The sequence below is a fragment of the Panthera uncia genome, chromosome D1, assembly GCF_023721935.1.
Source record: "Panthera uncia isolate 11264 chromosome D1, Puncia_PCG_1.0, whole genome shotgun sequence".
Taxonomy (NCBI): Eukaryota; Metazoa; Chordata; class Mammalia; order Carnivora; family Felidae; genus Panthera; species Panthera uncia.
The window spans coordinates 24,325,719-24,339,960 of record NC_064808.1 but is presented as its reverse complement, the minus strand read 5'-3'; the positions used below and the strand labels follow the sequence as shown (position 1 = coordinate 24,339,960).

The following is a 14,242-nucleotide window of genomic DNA, read 5'->3' as shown; positions in this document are numbered from 1 at the left end:
AACTGATTTTCAAATGTTGAAACAGCCTTGCATACCTGAGATAAATCCTGCTTGGTCATGGTGTGTAAGTTTTTTATAACATTGTTGGATTCAATTTGCTAACATCTTATTGAGGATTTTCTTTGAGCTTCATTTCTTTTTAAAAATTACTGTTCAAGAAAAGTGTCACACATTATTATAGGAAATTTGGACTGCAAGTGAAAAAAAAATACTCTTAATCCCATTGCTCTGAGGTAACCACTCTCCAACATTTTGGTGTATTTCTTATTGTCTTTTATAATAGAAATATTAATAACAGAAACAGTAAATATCATTATTACTTCATTGAGTGGATACTTGAAGTAACTAATTGATAAGTGAGGTAGAGATCCCATGGTGCTGTATTTACACAATGGGATAATGAAAGAAAGTAAGGATATACATGACTGCTTTTGTCTAGAGTCTTTTGATGAAGATAAGAAAAATGGTTTAAGGAAGAGATTAAATATTTACCTTAATTACCTTTTCTATACCCTCCTCAGTGCCCCATCGTAATATCCAATCGATTCAGGCTTCTAACCAGGTTGTCAGGAAAATACTTGACCTCATCAGAATGTGAGTAATGGAATGTAGTTCATAGTTTGTGTCTGCTGTGTTTCTAGGCTGCTGGATAATTTTCCAAGCCTTAGGAATGAGCATTGGTTTTAGTCACAGATAGTGGCTATTCTTCTCATACACAAAAGACACTGAAAAAGGACTTTATCCTCCTCATTGATGAAGCTCTTCCCTCACCTGCCCTCACTGGAGCCTGATAGAGATTTGGACAGTGCTCTCATGCAACAAAATGCCAGAATAAATACTAGAGGCTATATAGAAGCCTGAACTTTGAGATTCCCAACATGAAAGTTTCCATGGACACTGGCATGCAGGGAAGGGCAGTGTGCTGGTGGGAGTGAAGACAGATTGCAGCATCTGAAAAAATTCCATTTCGTGCTTTTTTATTTTTCTATTTTAGAATTGTAGTCATTCAGAAAAGGAAAGGGGGAGTAAAAGTGGACTTCTTCACCTTTGGGGGAGGAATTTAGAGTCTTCACAAACCATTTCATACAGTTCACACTTTTTTAGGTCATTTTTGGAGTAGACCCTTTAAACTTACTTGCAGGAAATTTGTCTAGTAGAACAAGTATTTCTAACTCTTCAATCAGTATAGACTCTGATGCTTTTCTTTTGTGTAGCTTTCTTGCTCCTGACTGTGTTCCATCTTTCTCAGTTCCCGTCAGCAACACTTTTCTGGAACAAATCTTTCTTAAGCTATGATGCTTTCTAGCTAGTGTGCTTTTTCCCTTTTGAAAAAATAATCTGCCTATGATAGAAAAATAAACATTGGTTTCCTACAAGCCAGCTAGCTAGGAGTTGATGGCTTATAACCCACGTCAAGCATACTGAATGGTGTTGTTTTTAAGTACAAGCTCTTAATTCAAGGTTTTATGTGTTTAATTATGTATGTGTAAAGTGCCAGTCTGTATGCCTCTTGGGTCCAGCCTGGCTTGGAAATATTAACTATGAGAGCATATAGATGTACCATGGGATAAAACTTACCTCTTCAGATGTGCATCCTTTATCCCAAGATTCACTTGTGGGGAATAACATCTCAGTGGGGATAATATCAGTGCTGCCTGTTAACCAAGGAAACATCTCAATTAGGAAGAAATAAATTTGAAGGATCTGAAGCAGGCAGAAAGGGATCATTACAGGCGGTAATGTTGTCACACAGAATATACTGGGGTGGACCAAAGGAAGTTGATTTCTAAACTTGACTTTATTACTGCACTTCTGTGTGTGTGTATGTGTGTATGTATTACCTATAAAATGAAGAGGTTGGACTCCACTCTAATGAGCTCAGATCTTCACTTGTTATAACTATTCACAAATAAGCCATCAAGTTTTTCAAATTACAATGCTGTGTTTAAGTAATTTTGGTAAAATTCTATGTTTAAATAATAACATAGTTTCTCACCCTAATGCAACCATAACAAAGATATATCAACTTGTGTGTAACCCATGGCTTTTAAGTTTCAACAGCTTAGGGGCCAGGTGACCAAAGGAAGCAAAATCCTTTTAGGGTTTCATTTGTGTAGAGAACCCAGGTACCTCAGGGGAGATTATGCTGGAGACCACTACCAGTGCCCTAGGAATTACTTTAAGGGGGAGGAGGAGATTTTTCTTTTAAGCAGAATAGTTCTATTTTGGGTTCTGTTATATTTTAGGGTTCTACATTAAGATTTTGTTCGGGGTAAGAGAAGTTTTGGGCTTTAAAAAAGTTTAACAATTACTAGTAGATCCTATAAAAAAAGGAATCTTTTACATTGCCAATTTCACCGTTCTGTGATACACCCACCCTTCTCTTCTCTGCATATGTGGAGTTTTCTTTTTTACTAACACTGTATGTAATACAGTTAGGAATATAGGAATATAAGACTATCACTCTCACCTTTGGGGAGCTATAGGATAGAGGCTGAAGAAGTTCCAAGAAACCCACTCAGAAATGATGTCAGTAGAGGTGCTGACAGGAGGAGTCTGCTGCTCTTGGAGAACTGTGAAGTTTGTAGCAGAATGGAGTTTTGATGGCAGGGAGGTGTAATAAAACTTGAAAAGGAATTTTGAAAGTTGTTTCACTCCTGCCATTGGTAGGAGTCCTTTCTCCTGACTTCTCAACCTGTCACAAGCCAGGTACCCCGGGAGTCCCTTCTTTGGCCTCTGAATTTGAATGGATGCTATGGCCCAGAAATCTGTTCTTTTCATTTTGAAATAGGTTGGAGAATACCTATTTGTTAATTAGTAGGGAAAAGGATAAAGGTTTTATGGAGTAGGTTATTCTGCCTTCAATTCTTATTTGTGGATGGTCTGTATAAGATAAACTGTACAGAATAAATGTTGGAAAACCTATGTAAAGCAATGGGAAGTCGAGAATTTGACTTTTTTTTTTTTTTTAAACCCATGATTTAGTCACCTGCTGCAGTCTAGTCACACCTTTCCTGACTGATAGCAGCTTCTGACTCAAACCACATGTATATGTGAGGGCTAGTAAAATAGGTTGTGAGTCAGTTTTTATTGTGTTCTCATTTTTAGTCACTTGTAACTGTTGAGCGATTTTTTCAGGCACTCAGAAAAGTTCATCTCTTAGCTAAAACTTTCTAGGTTTAGTCTCCAAGAGAAGGTCTTAGATCTTAGAAGATGTAATTTATTTCAAGGTTACAGATTCATTCGTAAAAGATCATCATAAAGTAGAAAAGCCTTGAAATAAACACACTAAAAATAAAAAGATATTATATAAATAAACACAAATCACAGTTCTCAAATCTGATACAGAATTTGCAGGGACATTAATAACATTTAACACTCCCCCTCCCCTTTTCTTTAGCACGGGGAGAGAGTATAATGAATTCCTGAGGGCTCATGTCACTTAGTCACTTGATGTGTGAAAGGATATGGATACTGTCATACAGGCTTTATTTTGTATTGGTGTTCTTATGGCAGTGTTACAAAAGCTGCTTAAAGTATCAGGCCTCCTTCACTTTTTAAGAGCTAATTAAAAATGGCCCCATCTTTCCTCTTCTTTAGACTTTCTCTTCTTCAGTCTACTTTTTAGGTTTTCCCAGTTTGACTTTTCCTTCCCAGAGACTATTACAGTGAACAGAGCACCACTGGGAACAAGAAGATTGGTGTCCCCTGCATCTTTTACAAGTCCCCTGCAGCTGCATCTGTCTCCTTATCTGTAAAAGAAAGTTGTCACGTAGGTGACAACTACTTTCTCTTTCAGCTCTAAAATTCTCTACTGGCCTTTCTTCTGTCCACTGCTCCACCTTTTCCCTATTCCCTACGTTAGCTATTCACCATGCATAGTGGTTTGAAAGTACTCCTCAGATAAACATGGTCGTTGGGAAACATCAGTAAGTGTAGTTACTGGTAAGAGACAAGAGTTTAGAAGTTCTTGTTCTGGTAGTTTCTCACTTTGTTTACCTAATGCCCTAGCCACGTATAGCCTGCAGCCATATTTTATTTGGTTGGCTCGGTGGTTGCTGCAAAATAAATCTGTAATATAATTTTACTCATCAGAGGATAAAAATTTTTAGGCTTGACGTGATCTAATATTGGTGAAGGTGTAGAGAATGCTTTCACACATTGTTGCGGGAATGAAATTGGTACATCTTTTTTTGGAGGGCAGTTTAGCTGTATCAGTCAGTATTTTTAGAGTACATATAAATTGATTCGGTGACTCCAAAAGTCTCTTAAAAAAACTCATATGCAAATACTAAGAGATCGATCCAAGGATGTTCATTATTGTGTTGTTTGTAATAGCAAAAGTTTGGAAATATCTTGTATTTCCACTAAGAAGGAAAATATTTAATGGGTATGTTTGACTTTTTATTTATATATGCAAGTATTCATATTGTATACATCCATATCATACAGACATTTAAAATAAAACAAATGAAGTTGATCTGTATGTACTGACATAATTTAAATAGAAAAGACACATAATGTATGTTCACTATGACCCATTTATATAAAAAGAACATAATTGTATACGTACATGTATATAACTGGATAGGAAATGGCTGGAAGCTAACATACCAGTAATTACCCTCCAGAGAGAAAAATGGTATTGAGATGGAGAGAGAGGAGTAAGTTCATTTTTTACAATTTACACTTACCTATTAAATTGTAAAAAGTAATATGTGTTATTGGTATAAAAATGAACAAAAGGAAAAGCAAAACGGGAAGGATACGGAATTACTTCATAAAGATTATGAAAAAGGCAAAAAGATTAGTAAGAAATTCATCGACAATCTCAGGCGAACATTGTTTGGGGGATATTCCTAAAACTTCAGGATCAGATAGGCCAGGGTGCTTTTGGCCAGGGCGGTCCAGCACTTACAGTAGCAGCTCTGCCGTTCCATTTCTCTGTGTCCAACTCATTATTCTTACTTGTCTGTGTTCTGCAGGTAACCCGGGACCAGATGAAGGTGTTTATACAGCAGGAATTTAAGAAAGTTCAGAAAGTGATTGCTGATGAGGAGCAGAAGGCCCTTCATCTAGTGGACATCCAGGAAGCAATGGCTACCGCTCATGTGACTGAGATACTGGCAGACATCCAGTCCCACATGGATAGGTTGATGACTCAGATGGCCCAAGCCAAGGAACAACATGATACCTCTAATGAATCAGCTGAGCCAAAGGCGGAGGTAAAGGAGAATGCCTATAATTATTCGTAGCGGAAGTTGGAGGAAACGGACTGCCGTGTTTGTTAGCTCTGGAAATTCTCCTTTGTGGTCACTAAACATGAGTGAATTGAAAGCTCAGACAGGGTGTAAGTGTTGAGATCGGTGTATAAACCAATATGGAAGTATTGGCTGCTAGGGCCTACACCCAGCAGCTGGAGCTGGCAAAATATTTGTCTATGATGACTTAAAGGAGTATAGTCGATAGGGCAAATACTAATCACAGTTAAGGAGGGAAGTGAGAAATCAGAGTCACAGAAGAAGGCAGTTGACAGATTCCCAGTTGTGAAATGAGCCTCCAAATAAAGTCATCACAGGGATGACAACAAGGTGAATGAGAGTAAGTCAGGATGTAGGGGATAAAGCAGCCCAGAATGAAACGTTTTGGACTGATTTTGTGAGTAGTGGAAAGGAGCCTCAGCTTGGTTTTTATATGGAGCCAACTGCATAAATTGGGGGCATAACTGTTGGATTAAGAGAGGCATGTGGCACTGGATCAAGAAAGGTGTGAATGAGGGGCACCTGGGTGGCTCAGGAGAAGTAGGTTAAGCATTCCTACTTTGGCTCAGGTCATGATCTCGCAGTTCGTGAGTTCGAGCCCCGCTTTGGGCTGTGTGCTGACAGCTCGGAGCCTGGAGCCTGCTGGGATTCCACATCTCCCTCTCTCTCTCTCTCTGTCCCTCCCTGGCTTGTGCTCACTTGCTCTCGCTCTGTCAAAAATAAATAATAAAAATTAAGGGAAAAAAAGGTGTGAATGAAGGACACAAGGTATATGTTGAATCACTACAGATGTTAGTCACTGTATTCATTGTTATTTTGTAACAGGCAGAAAAGGTCTTAGGAATTTTACCAAACAACATATTCTGGCATTTAGAATATAATTGTAAAATAAAATTTAAGACAGCCATTTGAAAAAATATTATGGAATTTATATTTCAGCCACTGTTGAAAATTCTGGTCAAGCTTATGCCAGAAGGGTAGGCCCTTCTAGAAGAAAACCTAGGGCAGTCCTGTGGACTTTCCAGGACTGCTACTGACTCACTGAGCTTACTGCTTAGCTAGCAGTCTTGCCTTGGCCCGGGACAGCCTAGCCACAGAAGACACCAGCCAACGGAAGAGCCAAGGTATAATCCAGGAGGCAGGTATGGTCTGAGCCTACCTGACAGAAAATGTAAGAGACTATTGGACAGTTATCTGCTTCACTCACCCAAGGTTCTTGATTAATTTTCATCCATGTGTGAAAAGGATAAAATAGGTCTTGTTCTTTTCATTTTATCCTCCCCAGAATTAAGAAAGTGTGTGCCTAAGTAAGTTTCTAGCTAGGAAGAGAGCAGTTTATATTCATCATTTCACTTAATTCTTATATCAGCATCCATTATCTTTGTTTTACAGATGGGATATTGAGATACAGAGAACTGCAGAGATGCTGAGCCAGTATCATTTAGTTAGTAGAAAATGGAGCCAGGGTTCAGATTTAAGTCCATCTTGTCCCAGTTGCCTGTGTGTTTTCCCTACTGCATGCTGTATGCCAAGTGTCCCATTTGTTTATGTGGGGAAAATGAAGAGAATTAGTGTCCTAGACGGCTTTGCACTCCTAAGATCTTTTATAGTGTCGAGGTGCTCACTTTGTATCTTAAACAAAAAATTCAACCAGAGTTAACTCAAGGGATCAATGACCTAACTCTGTCCCACATTCTCTGCAAATCGGACCCCCACATTTTTCTGTGTGTTGATTAGGTTGCTTTTTCAAAAGTAAAGATTTAATTTTTAGAGATCTCTCTTTTATTTTCATTTCAAATAATGAATTTAGTCCCTCCCCTGCATTAACTGCCCTCTAAGCACGTCAGCTGCTCAGCTGAGCTGTGCTTGTTAACTCTGATGGAATTACTCCTAGGGATGCAAAACCGACAAGGCCTAAGGACCAGGCTGTGGACAGAATAAGCTGTTAAAGACAAAAAGTAGCATTCAGCTGGCTAGGGCTTTTACAAAGAGCTGTTCTCATCTAATAGCCTCTTGTTCCAGCTAATCTGGTAACTTATTGATCAGAGCAAATCCCCAGTACCTCTCTTTCACTCAACAGAGGAATTCTTTTCTTCCTTTTGCATGTTCTAGATTTTTTTTTTTTAATCATCTGCATTTGGATTTGGCCAAAAGATTCTTCCCTGCAACATTTTATTAGAAATTTTCGAACATATCGCAGAATTGAAAGGATTTTACAGATTACACCCTATACTTCCACCTAGATTCTACCATTAACATTTTTTAATTAACATTTTAATATACCTGAATCATGATATATACATAGCCGTCTTTCCAGCCTTCCAATCTTCAATGCATCTTATTTTTTGATGCATTTAAAATCAAATTGCCGGGCGCCTGGGTGGCTCAGTCGGTTGAGCGTCCGACTTCGGCTCAGGTCACGATCTCACGGTTTGTGAGTTCGAGCCCCGCGTCGGGCTCTGGGCTGATGGCTCAGAGCCCGGAGCCTGCTTCCGATCCTGTGTCTCCCTCTCTCTCTGCCCCTCCCCCATTCATGCTCTGTCTCTCTCTGTCTCAAAAATAAATAAACATTAAAAAAAATTTTTTTAAATCAAATTGCAGCTTCTGATTCTGAACAAGATAGAGTAAACATATTTCACTTTATTCCACTAATCACAGCAAAAATTCCCGAACAAAGTATTTAAATCACCTACCAGAAGACTCTTAAAAGCGTGGAGAAAAGATGGTCCTGACTCATGGCAGTGAGTTCTCTGGGATTTTTCTTGCTTCCGTATATCCTGGCCTGGGTGCCCTGCAAACTGGAAATCCTAGTGAGCACAGACAAAAAGAAAATCTCCAAGAAAAGCCTGCTGTCTTTAGTTAGAGGACTAGGAAAAAGGGCACTTCGGCTATAGAGAAAGCTTTTGACCATCTTACATATTCTGAAAACACACACCATGAATAATGCTGCACCCCTTCCCAGCCCCAGATGGCACTGCAGTAGTGGAGCCGGTGGAGTGAAAACCTATTTTTTATCCTCCCCTGATTTTCCCTGGAGCCTCTAGGTGAAAGACTGGCTTCTGTCATCACCCCTGCCTCTCTCAGTAGTCAGTGGTGCCCATCTCCCATGGAGCCTGTGGGTAGAACTCTTACTTACCCCCCTGCCCTGCAGCATCTGGAAGGAAGTAGTATCCCTCCCCTATGGAGACTGTAGATGGAGTTCTAACTCCTCCCTCCCCACCCCTGCACTAACTAGACAATATACCTCCCTAACGGGGTCAGCGCGTAGAACCTCATCTTCCACTCTTACCCGGTAGTAATGAATTGGTGCCCCTGCTCCAGCTAGCACTGTGCTGACTATAGCATGGAGTTTTGTCACGTAGTGGGGCAGACCAGAATAGCACTGCAGAATCTTTGAAACTAAATTGATGTTTGAACCATAGTCCACAGACCTGATCTAGGACATGTGTTCTGATTCTTCTTTTTTTAAAAAACCATAATTTATTTTTATTTTTATTTTTATTTTATTTTATTTATTTTTAAATTCAAGTATAGCTGATGCGCAATGTTACATTAATGTAAGAGGACATATGTTTTGAATTTAAATAGGTTGACATCTTGCTAGAATAGAAGATTTAAATAGGAATCAGATTCTGAAATACTCAAATGTTCAGGATACAGTCCAAAATCACTCATTATACCAAGAACCAATAAATCTCAACTCTGAGAAAAGGCCACAACCAAGATGACACAGATTTTAGAATTATCAAAGGATTTTAAAGCCACTATTTAATGAAAATGACTCAGTGAGCAATAACACATGCTCTGGAAACAAATGAAAACTAAAAAATCTCAGCAAAGATATAAAAGATATAAAGAAGGACCAAATGAAAATTTTAGAACTGAAAAATACAGTAACTGACATAAAGCATTCACTGGATTGGCTCAGTAGCAAATTGGAGATAAGAAAGGAAAGAATTGATGAATTTGAAGATATAGATCCAATCTGAACAACCAAGAAAAAAAGAAAAGTAACTAAAACTGAGTCTCAAGGACCTGTGGGACAATAAAAAAAGACCTAATATACATGTCACCCACGTCCAGGAGGTGAGCAAAAAGAATGTGGGGCTGAAAAAAAAATTGAAGAAATAATGGCTCAAAACTTTTAAAATTTGGTTGAAAGACATAAACCTAGAGACTTAAGAAGTTGAATGAACCCAGGCAAGATAAATCCAAGAAATTCATACCCAGACACATTAAAATCAAACTAACGAAGGACAAAAAAAATCTCGAAAGCAAAGTAGCTACAGAGAAATGACACATTAGCTATGGGGAACAATAATTTGAATGAATGTGGTGTATATAAGATATTTGTTCTGTATCTATCGAAGTGATTATATGGGTGTTTTAAATTATTTTATTGTAATGGCTGATTATATTGATTAATTTTATAATATTAAATCAACCTTGCATTTCTGAGATAAACTCCCTCTTGGCCATTATGTATTTATTATCTGGGTTCAATTAAAATTTTTATGTTTGTGTTCAATGAGGGATATTCATCTGTAGTTTGATATTTTTATAACATCGTCAGGCTTACCTATTAGGGTTAGCTGGCCTCAGAAAACAAGCTGAGAAGTATCCCCTCCTCATCTTCTGAAAGTTTGTGTGTGATTGATGTTATTTCTCCCTTAAATATTTGGTAGTGTTTACTAGCAAGATCATCTACCCTGGAACTTCTTAATGTAAAGGTTTTTGATAACCAATTTAATTTCTTTAATATAGAGCTGTTTTGATTTCATGTTTATTTAAATTTAATTTGTGTTGTATTTAAGTTGTGTTGTGTTTATTTGTGCTGTAATTTTCACAGAATTTGTTGTTTTCATTTAAGTGGTATTTTTTACTGTAAAGTTGTTCATAGTGTTTTCTTGTTATTTTTTTAACTACAGCATCTAGAATGATAACCTGTCTTTCATTATTGATAACTTGTGATTTTTCTTTTTTTTTATTGAGCAGTCTAATTGCTATTTTATTAATTTGGTTAGTGTTAAAGAACTTTTTGATTTGCTAATTTTATTCTTTCCTATTTTGTTTATATCTGTTTTTATTTCCTTTTTTTCTGCTTAGTTTGAATTTACTTATTCTTTTTTCTAGCTTTATGAATCATTGATTTTACTACCTTTTAAAGTCAGTTTTCAGACCTGTACATTTCTCTCTAAGCACTGCTTTAGTTGAATCCTAAACTTTGGCTGTGTTCTATTTTCAGTATCATTCAGTTTGAAATATTTTTCATTTACCATGTGATATCTTTTCTTTACTCACTGATTATTTATAAGTGTCTTGTTTAGTTTCCAAATACTAGGGATTTTCCTACATGTCATACTGTTATTCATTCCTAACTTTTTACATTGTGATAATCAGAGAACATGTTCTGAATGATTTCAAGTTTTTAAGATTTATTGAGACGTATTTTGTGGCCCAGCATATGGTCTATCTTGGTAAATGCATATGTGCACCTGTTTTGTAGTTTGTGGTTGTAGTGTTCTATTAAATATCAATTAGTGTTCAAATAATTTATGTTTTTACTGATTTTTGTGTCCAGTTCTATCAACTGCTGAGAAGGGTTAAATTTCTAAGGATGATTAAGGAATTATTTATTTCTCTTTTTAACTCTATCAATTTCTTTAGATATTTTGGAAGTCTCTTCAAGCAAATACATGCTTATGATTGTTATGTCTTTCTGATGAACTGACCCTTTAATCATTATAAAAAGTCCCTCTTTTTCTCTGACAATACTCTTTGTATTCATGTGTATTTTATCTAACATTAGTAGAGCTGATCCAGTCTTTTACTTACTGTTATACATGGTATGTTTCTATCCATTTGTTTTTGGTCTATCTTTTGTTAAAAGTGTGTTTCTCTTAGGCAGCGTATGGCTGGGTCTTACTTATTCTTTCATCTTCCGGATAATCTCTGCCTTTTAATTGAAGTATGCAGCCCATTAACATTTAATGTTATTACTAACCTGGTTAAATTTAGGTCAGCCATGATTTGTTTTCTGTTTATCCCTTTATTTCTATTCCTCTTATCTTTTCCTGTCTTCTTTTGGACTTTTGAATTCACTGTTAATTGAATTCCATTTTAATATATTTTTTGGGCTTTTAGCTCTGTTACTTTATTCTTATTTTGTAGTGGTTTCAATGGGGATTATAACATATATTGTGATATATGTAATGTATGTTATATATATGTATAGATCCTTACATTTTCTGTCTACTTATAATTAATATAGTACCACTTCTTATAAAATGTAGATACCTTGAAACTATATAGGCCAATTCTCTTTTTATGTCCTTTATGTTATAGTTGTCATATGTAAAAAATCTACATTATAAACACTACAAGGCGTTATAATTTTATATCAAACAGTCACATGCTTCTAAAGAAGTTAAGGAAAACAGGGGTTCCTCGGTGGCGCAATCGGTTGGGTGCCCAGCACTTGATTTCAGCTCAGGTCATGATTCCGGGATTATGGGATCAAGCCCCACGTTGGATTCTGCTCTGAGCCTGGAGCCTGCTTGGGATTCTGTCTCACTCTCCCTTTGCCCCTCTCCCCCACTCACACGTTCTCTCTTTCCCAAAATAAATAAAATTCTCTTTTTAAGTTAAGGACAATAAAATCATAATTTTGTATCTGTATATATCTAGTTTTTAAGCAGGTTTGTGATAATAGTTGTGTAACTGTGAATTTAAAATTATTGAATATACACTTAAAACAGGTAATTTTATGGTATGATAAATTATACCTCAATGAAGCTGTTAAAAACAAAAATTGTAAATATTCTACCTGCTCAAGTGCCATTTGCCTTTGATTTATGAAGATTATTTAAAAACCCGTCCATTAACACAGTGTGCCTGTTTTAAGAAATCTTCAGTAGGATCAATTTGATTAGGCCAAGTAGAATCACAGAGCTTCTGGTTGAGGAAGTCCAGAGATGACAAGGTTTTTTAGTGACATTTCTTTTTAAAAATGCATTTCTAGTAAATCTTTTTGGGTCCTCTTATAGAATATAGGGTACGGGAGGAATTTCAGTACCACTCCCATAGGTCTAATGGGAGGTGCTCTTTCCCTTCTTCAAATAACTAACTAAATAAAGTTGTTTCCTTCTTAATCACTATAGAATATTAAAAACTTATAGACAGAGCAGAAAGTAAATGCACTAAATTGGTAGTTATCATTGGGCATTTTTTTCCTTTCTTCTTCTTTTTTTGGTATATGTTTTTTCCCCCAGCTTTATTGAGATAAATAGACATATATGTAAGTTTCATGTGTACGAGTGTCATGATTTAATACATACATATATTGCAAAATGGTTGTTACCACAATAAAGTTGGTTAACCTATTCATCCCCTCATGCTCTTTTTTCTTAACATTATATATTAAATTTCCTCATATTATTAGAAATTCTTCATAAGAATAATGTTTGAATCTCAATGATACAAACTTTACTTAATCTTAGGTTACTTCTGACTTCTGACTACCATTTATTACATTACAGGGCATAAGTCATAAGTAATTACTGAGTCAAAAGTATGGGCATTTTTTAGGCTTTTGTACCTATTTGTAAACTGTCCATAGAACAGTTACATCAGTGTAGATTTTCATCATCAGTTTTGACAGTCTCTCGTTTTTTGCCTGAATTTTATCAACTTCTTTGCCAAAGTCAAGTACTTTTCAAGTATTTTTATTTGCATGTCGTGAGTACTTCCATCTTTTGTCTAGTTGGGAGAGAAGAGTACTGAGCAACGTGAGATAATTTTAGAAAAAGTTCCAATGAGCAAATAATTAAAAGTGATACGTGCATACCCTAAACATTTATTTTAAACTTGAAATACATATCTGTATATTTCTTTGATTTTCAATCAGGTTCTTTTCTTTAAGAACATGGGTTTGCCACGTGGAGTGGAGCATCATGTTCCTGGCATAAACCACATCCGTACTGCACTGTTTATAAGGCTCAATTTCAGGATGACATTTGAAGCAAACTGAATGTAGAACCCTAGACTTGTATATTTTATTTTTTCTAATATTTTGCATGTGTCTCACCTACACCAGAGTTGACAGCAGTTTTTAAGTAACTCCTCTTCATTCAACTTAGTTTTCATGGAAGCAGCAGTACCCTCCTTCATTCACTTTTTGCTATTTAGTAAGATGTGCTGTCCTAATTACAAGTTCAGCTGACATAAACAGGATTAGCAACAAACTTGCTTGATGTTTGGTGAACATACATTTCCTCTGGTGGAAGGAGAAACAAGAGGTCGTAGGTACTAGAAAGTAGCTGACCAGCCAAGAACATACAGGATATTTGATGGAGGGATTGGAAAGCACTGCTTAATCTAACAGGTCATTTAAAGAGAAGCTGTTGTTTTGCAGGCTTTCACTTCTAATACTCTCTGACACCAAAATTCACTCGCAATGGGGGTAGAAATTAATCTTAATTCCTACTTACATCTTGCCTTCCCTCCTTCCCATTCTTGAATAATTATTAACACGCATTGTGCTGTGTTAGATGCAACGAATAAAGAGATTAACAACACACAGTTTCTGTTCTCAAGGAGTTAAAATCCAAAGAGGGAGCTACTGTATGGTACTGTCACTGTTGGTTTTCTGCTAGAACCAGCCCAGAAGTATGAGCCATAGAAATGTGGAGGACAGAGTAGGATTACCTCGCTCAATCTGTCAGTGAGGGAAAATTTCCAAGTGAGGCTTGATCTGACAGGATGGATAGGAATTAGGCTTTCATAATAGGAGGGACTAGCATGCACACTCTTACAAGGAAGATTTGCAAACTTCTGGATGTCTGCTGACCTATTCAGAATTGCCCTATGTGTGTGTGTGTGTGTTTGTTCTTTCCTTTATTCATTCCTTCAACAGTTGAAACGCTCACCCTAGTCTTTCTCTATGCTTTGTGAGCGTGATTATTGCTTCTGAAAAGCCACAT

The 14,242-nt window shown here is 36.7% G+C and overlaps 1 protein-coding gene across 1 annotated transcript in view; it reads left to right on the top strand.

The window, feature by feature from the left end:
- The window catches only part of TRIM44 (tripartite motif containing 44), a 110,247-nt gene that overhangs the window by 40,578 nt on the left and 55,427 nt on the right, over nucleotides 1-14,242 (top strand). The window contains exon 3 of the mRNA XM_049648188.1: nucleotides 4,986-5,225. Coding sequence (XP_049504145.1) covers nucleotides 4,986-5,225 — 240 coding nt within the window. The remainder of the gene's footprint in view (nucleotides 1-4,985; nucleotides 5,226-14,242) is intronic.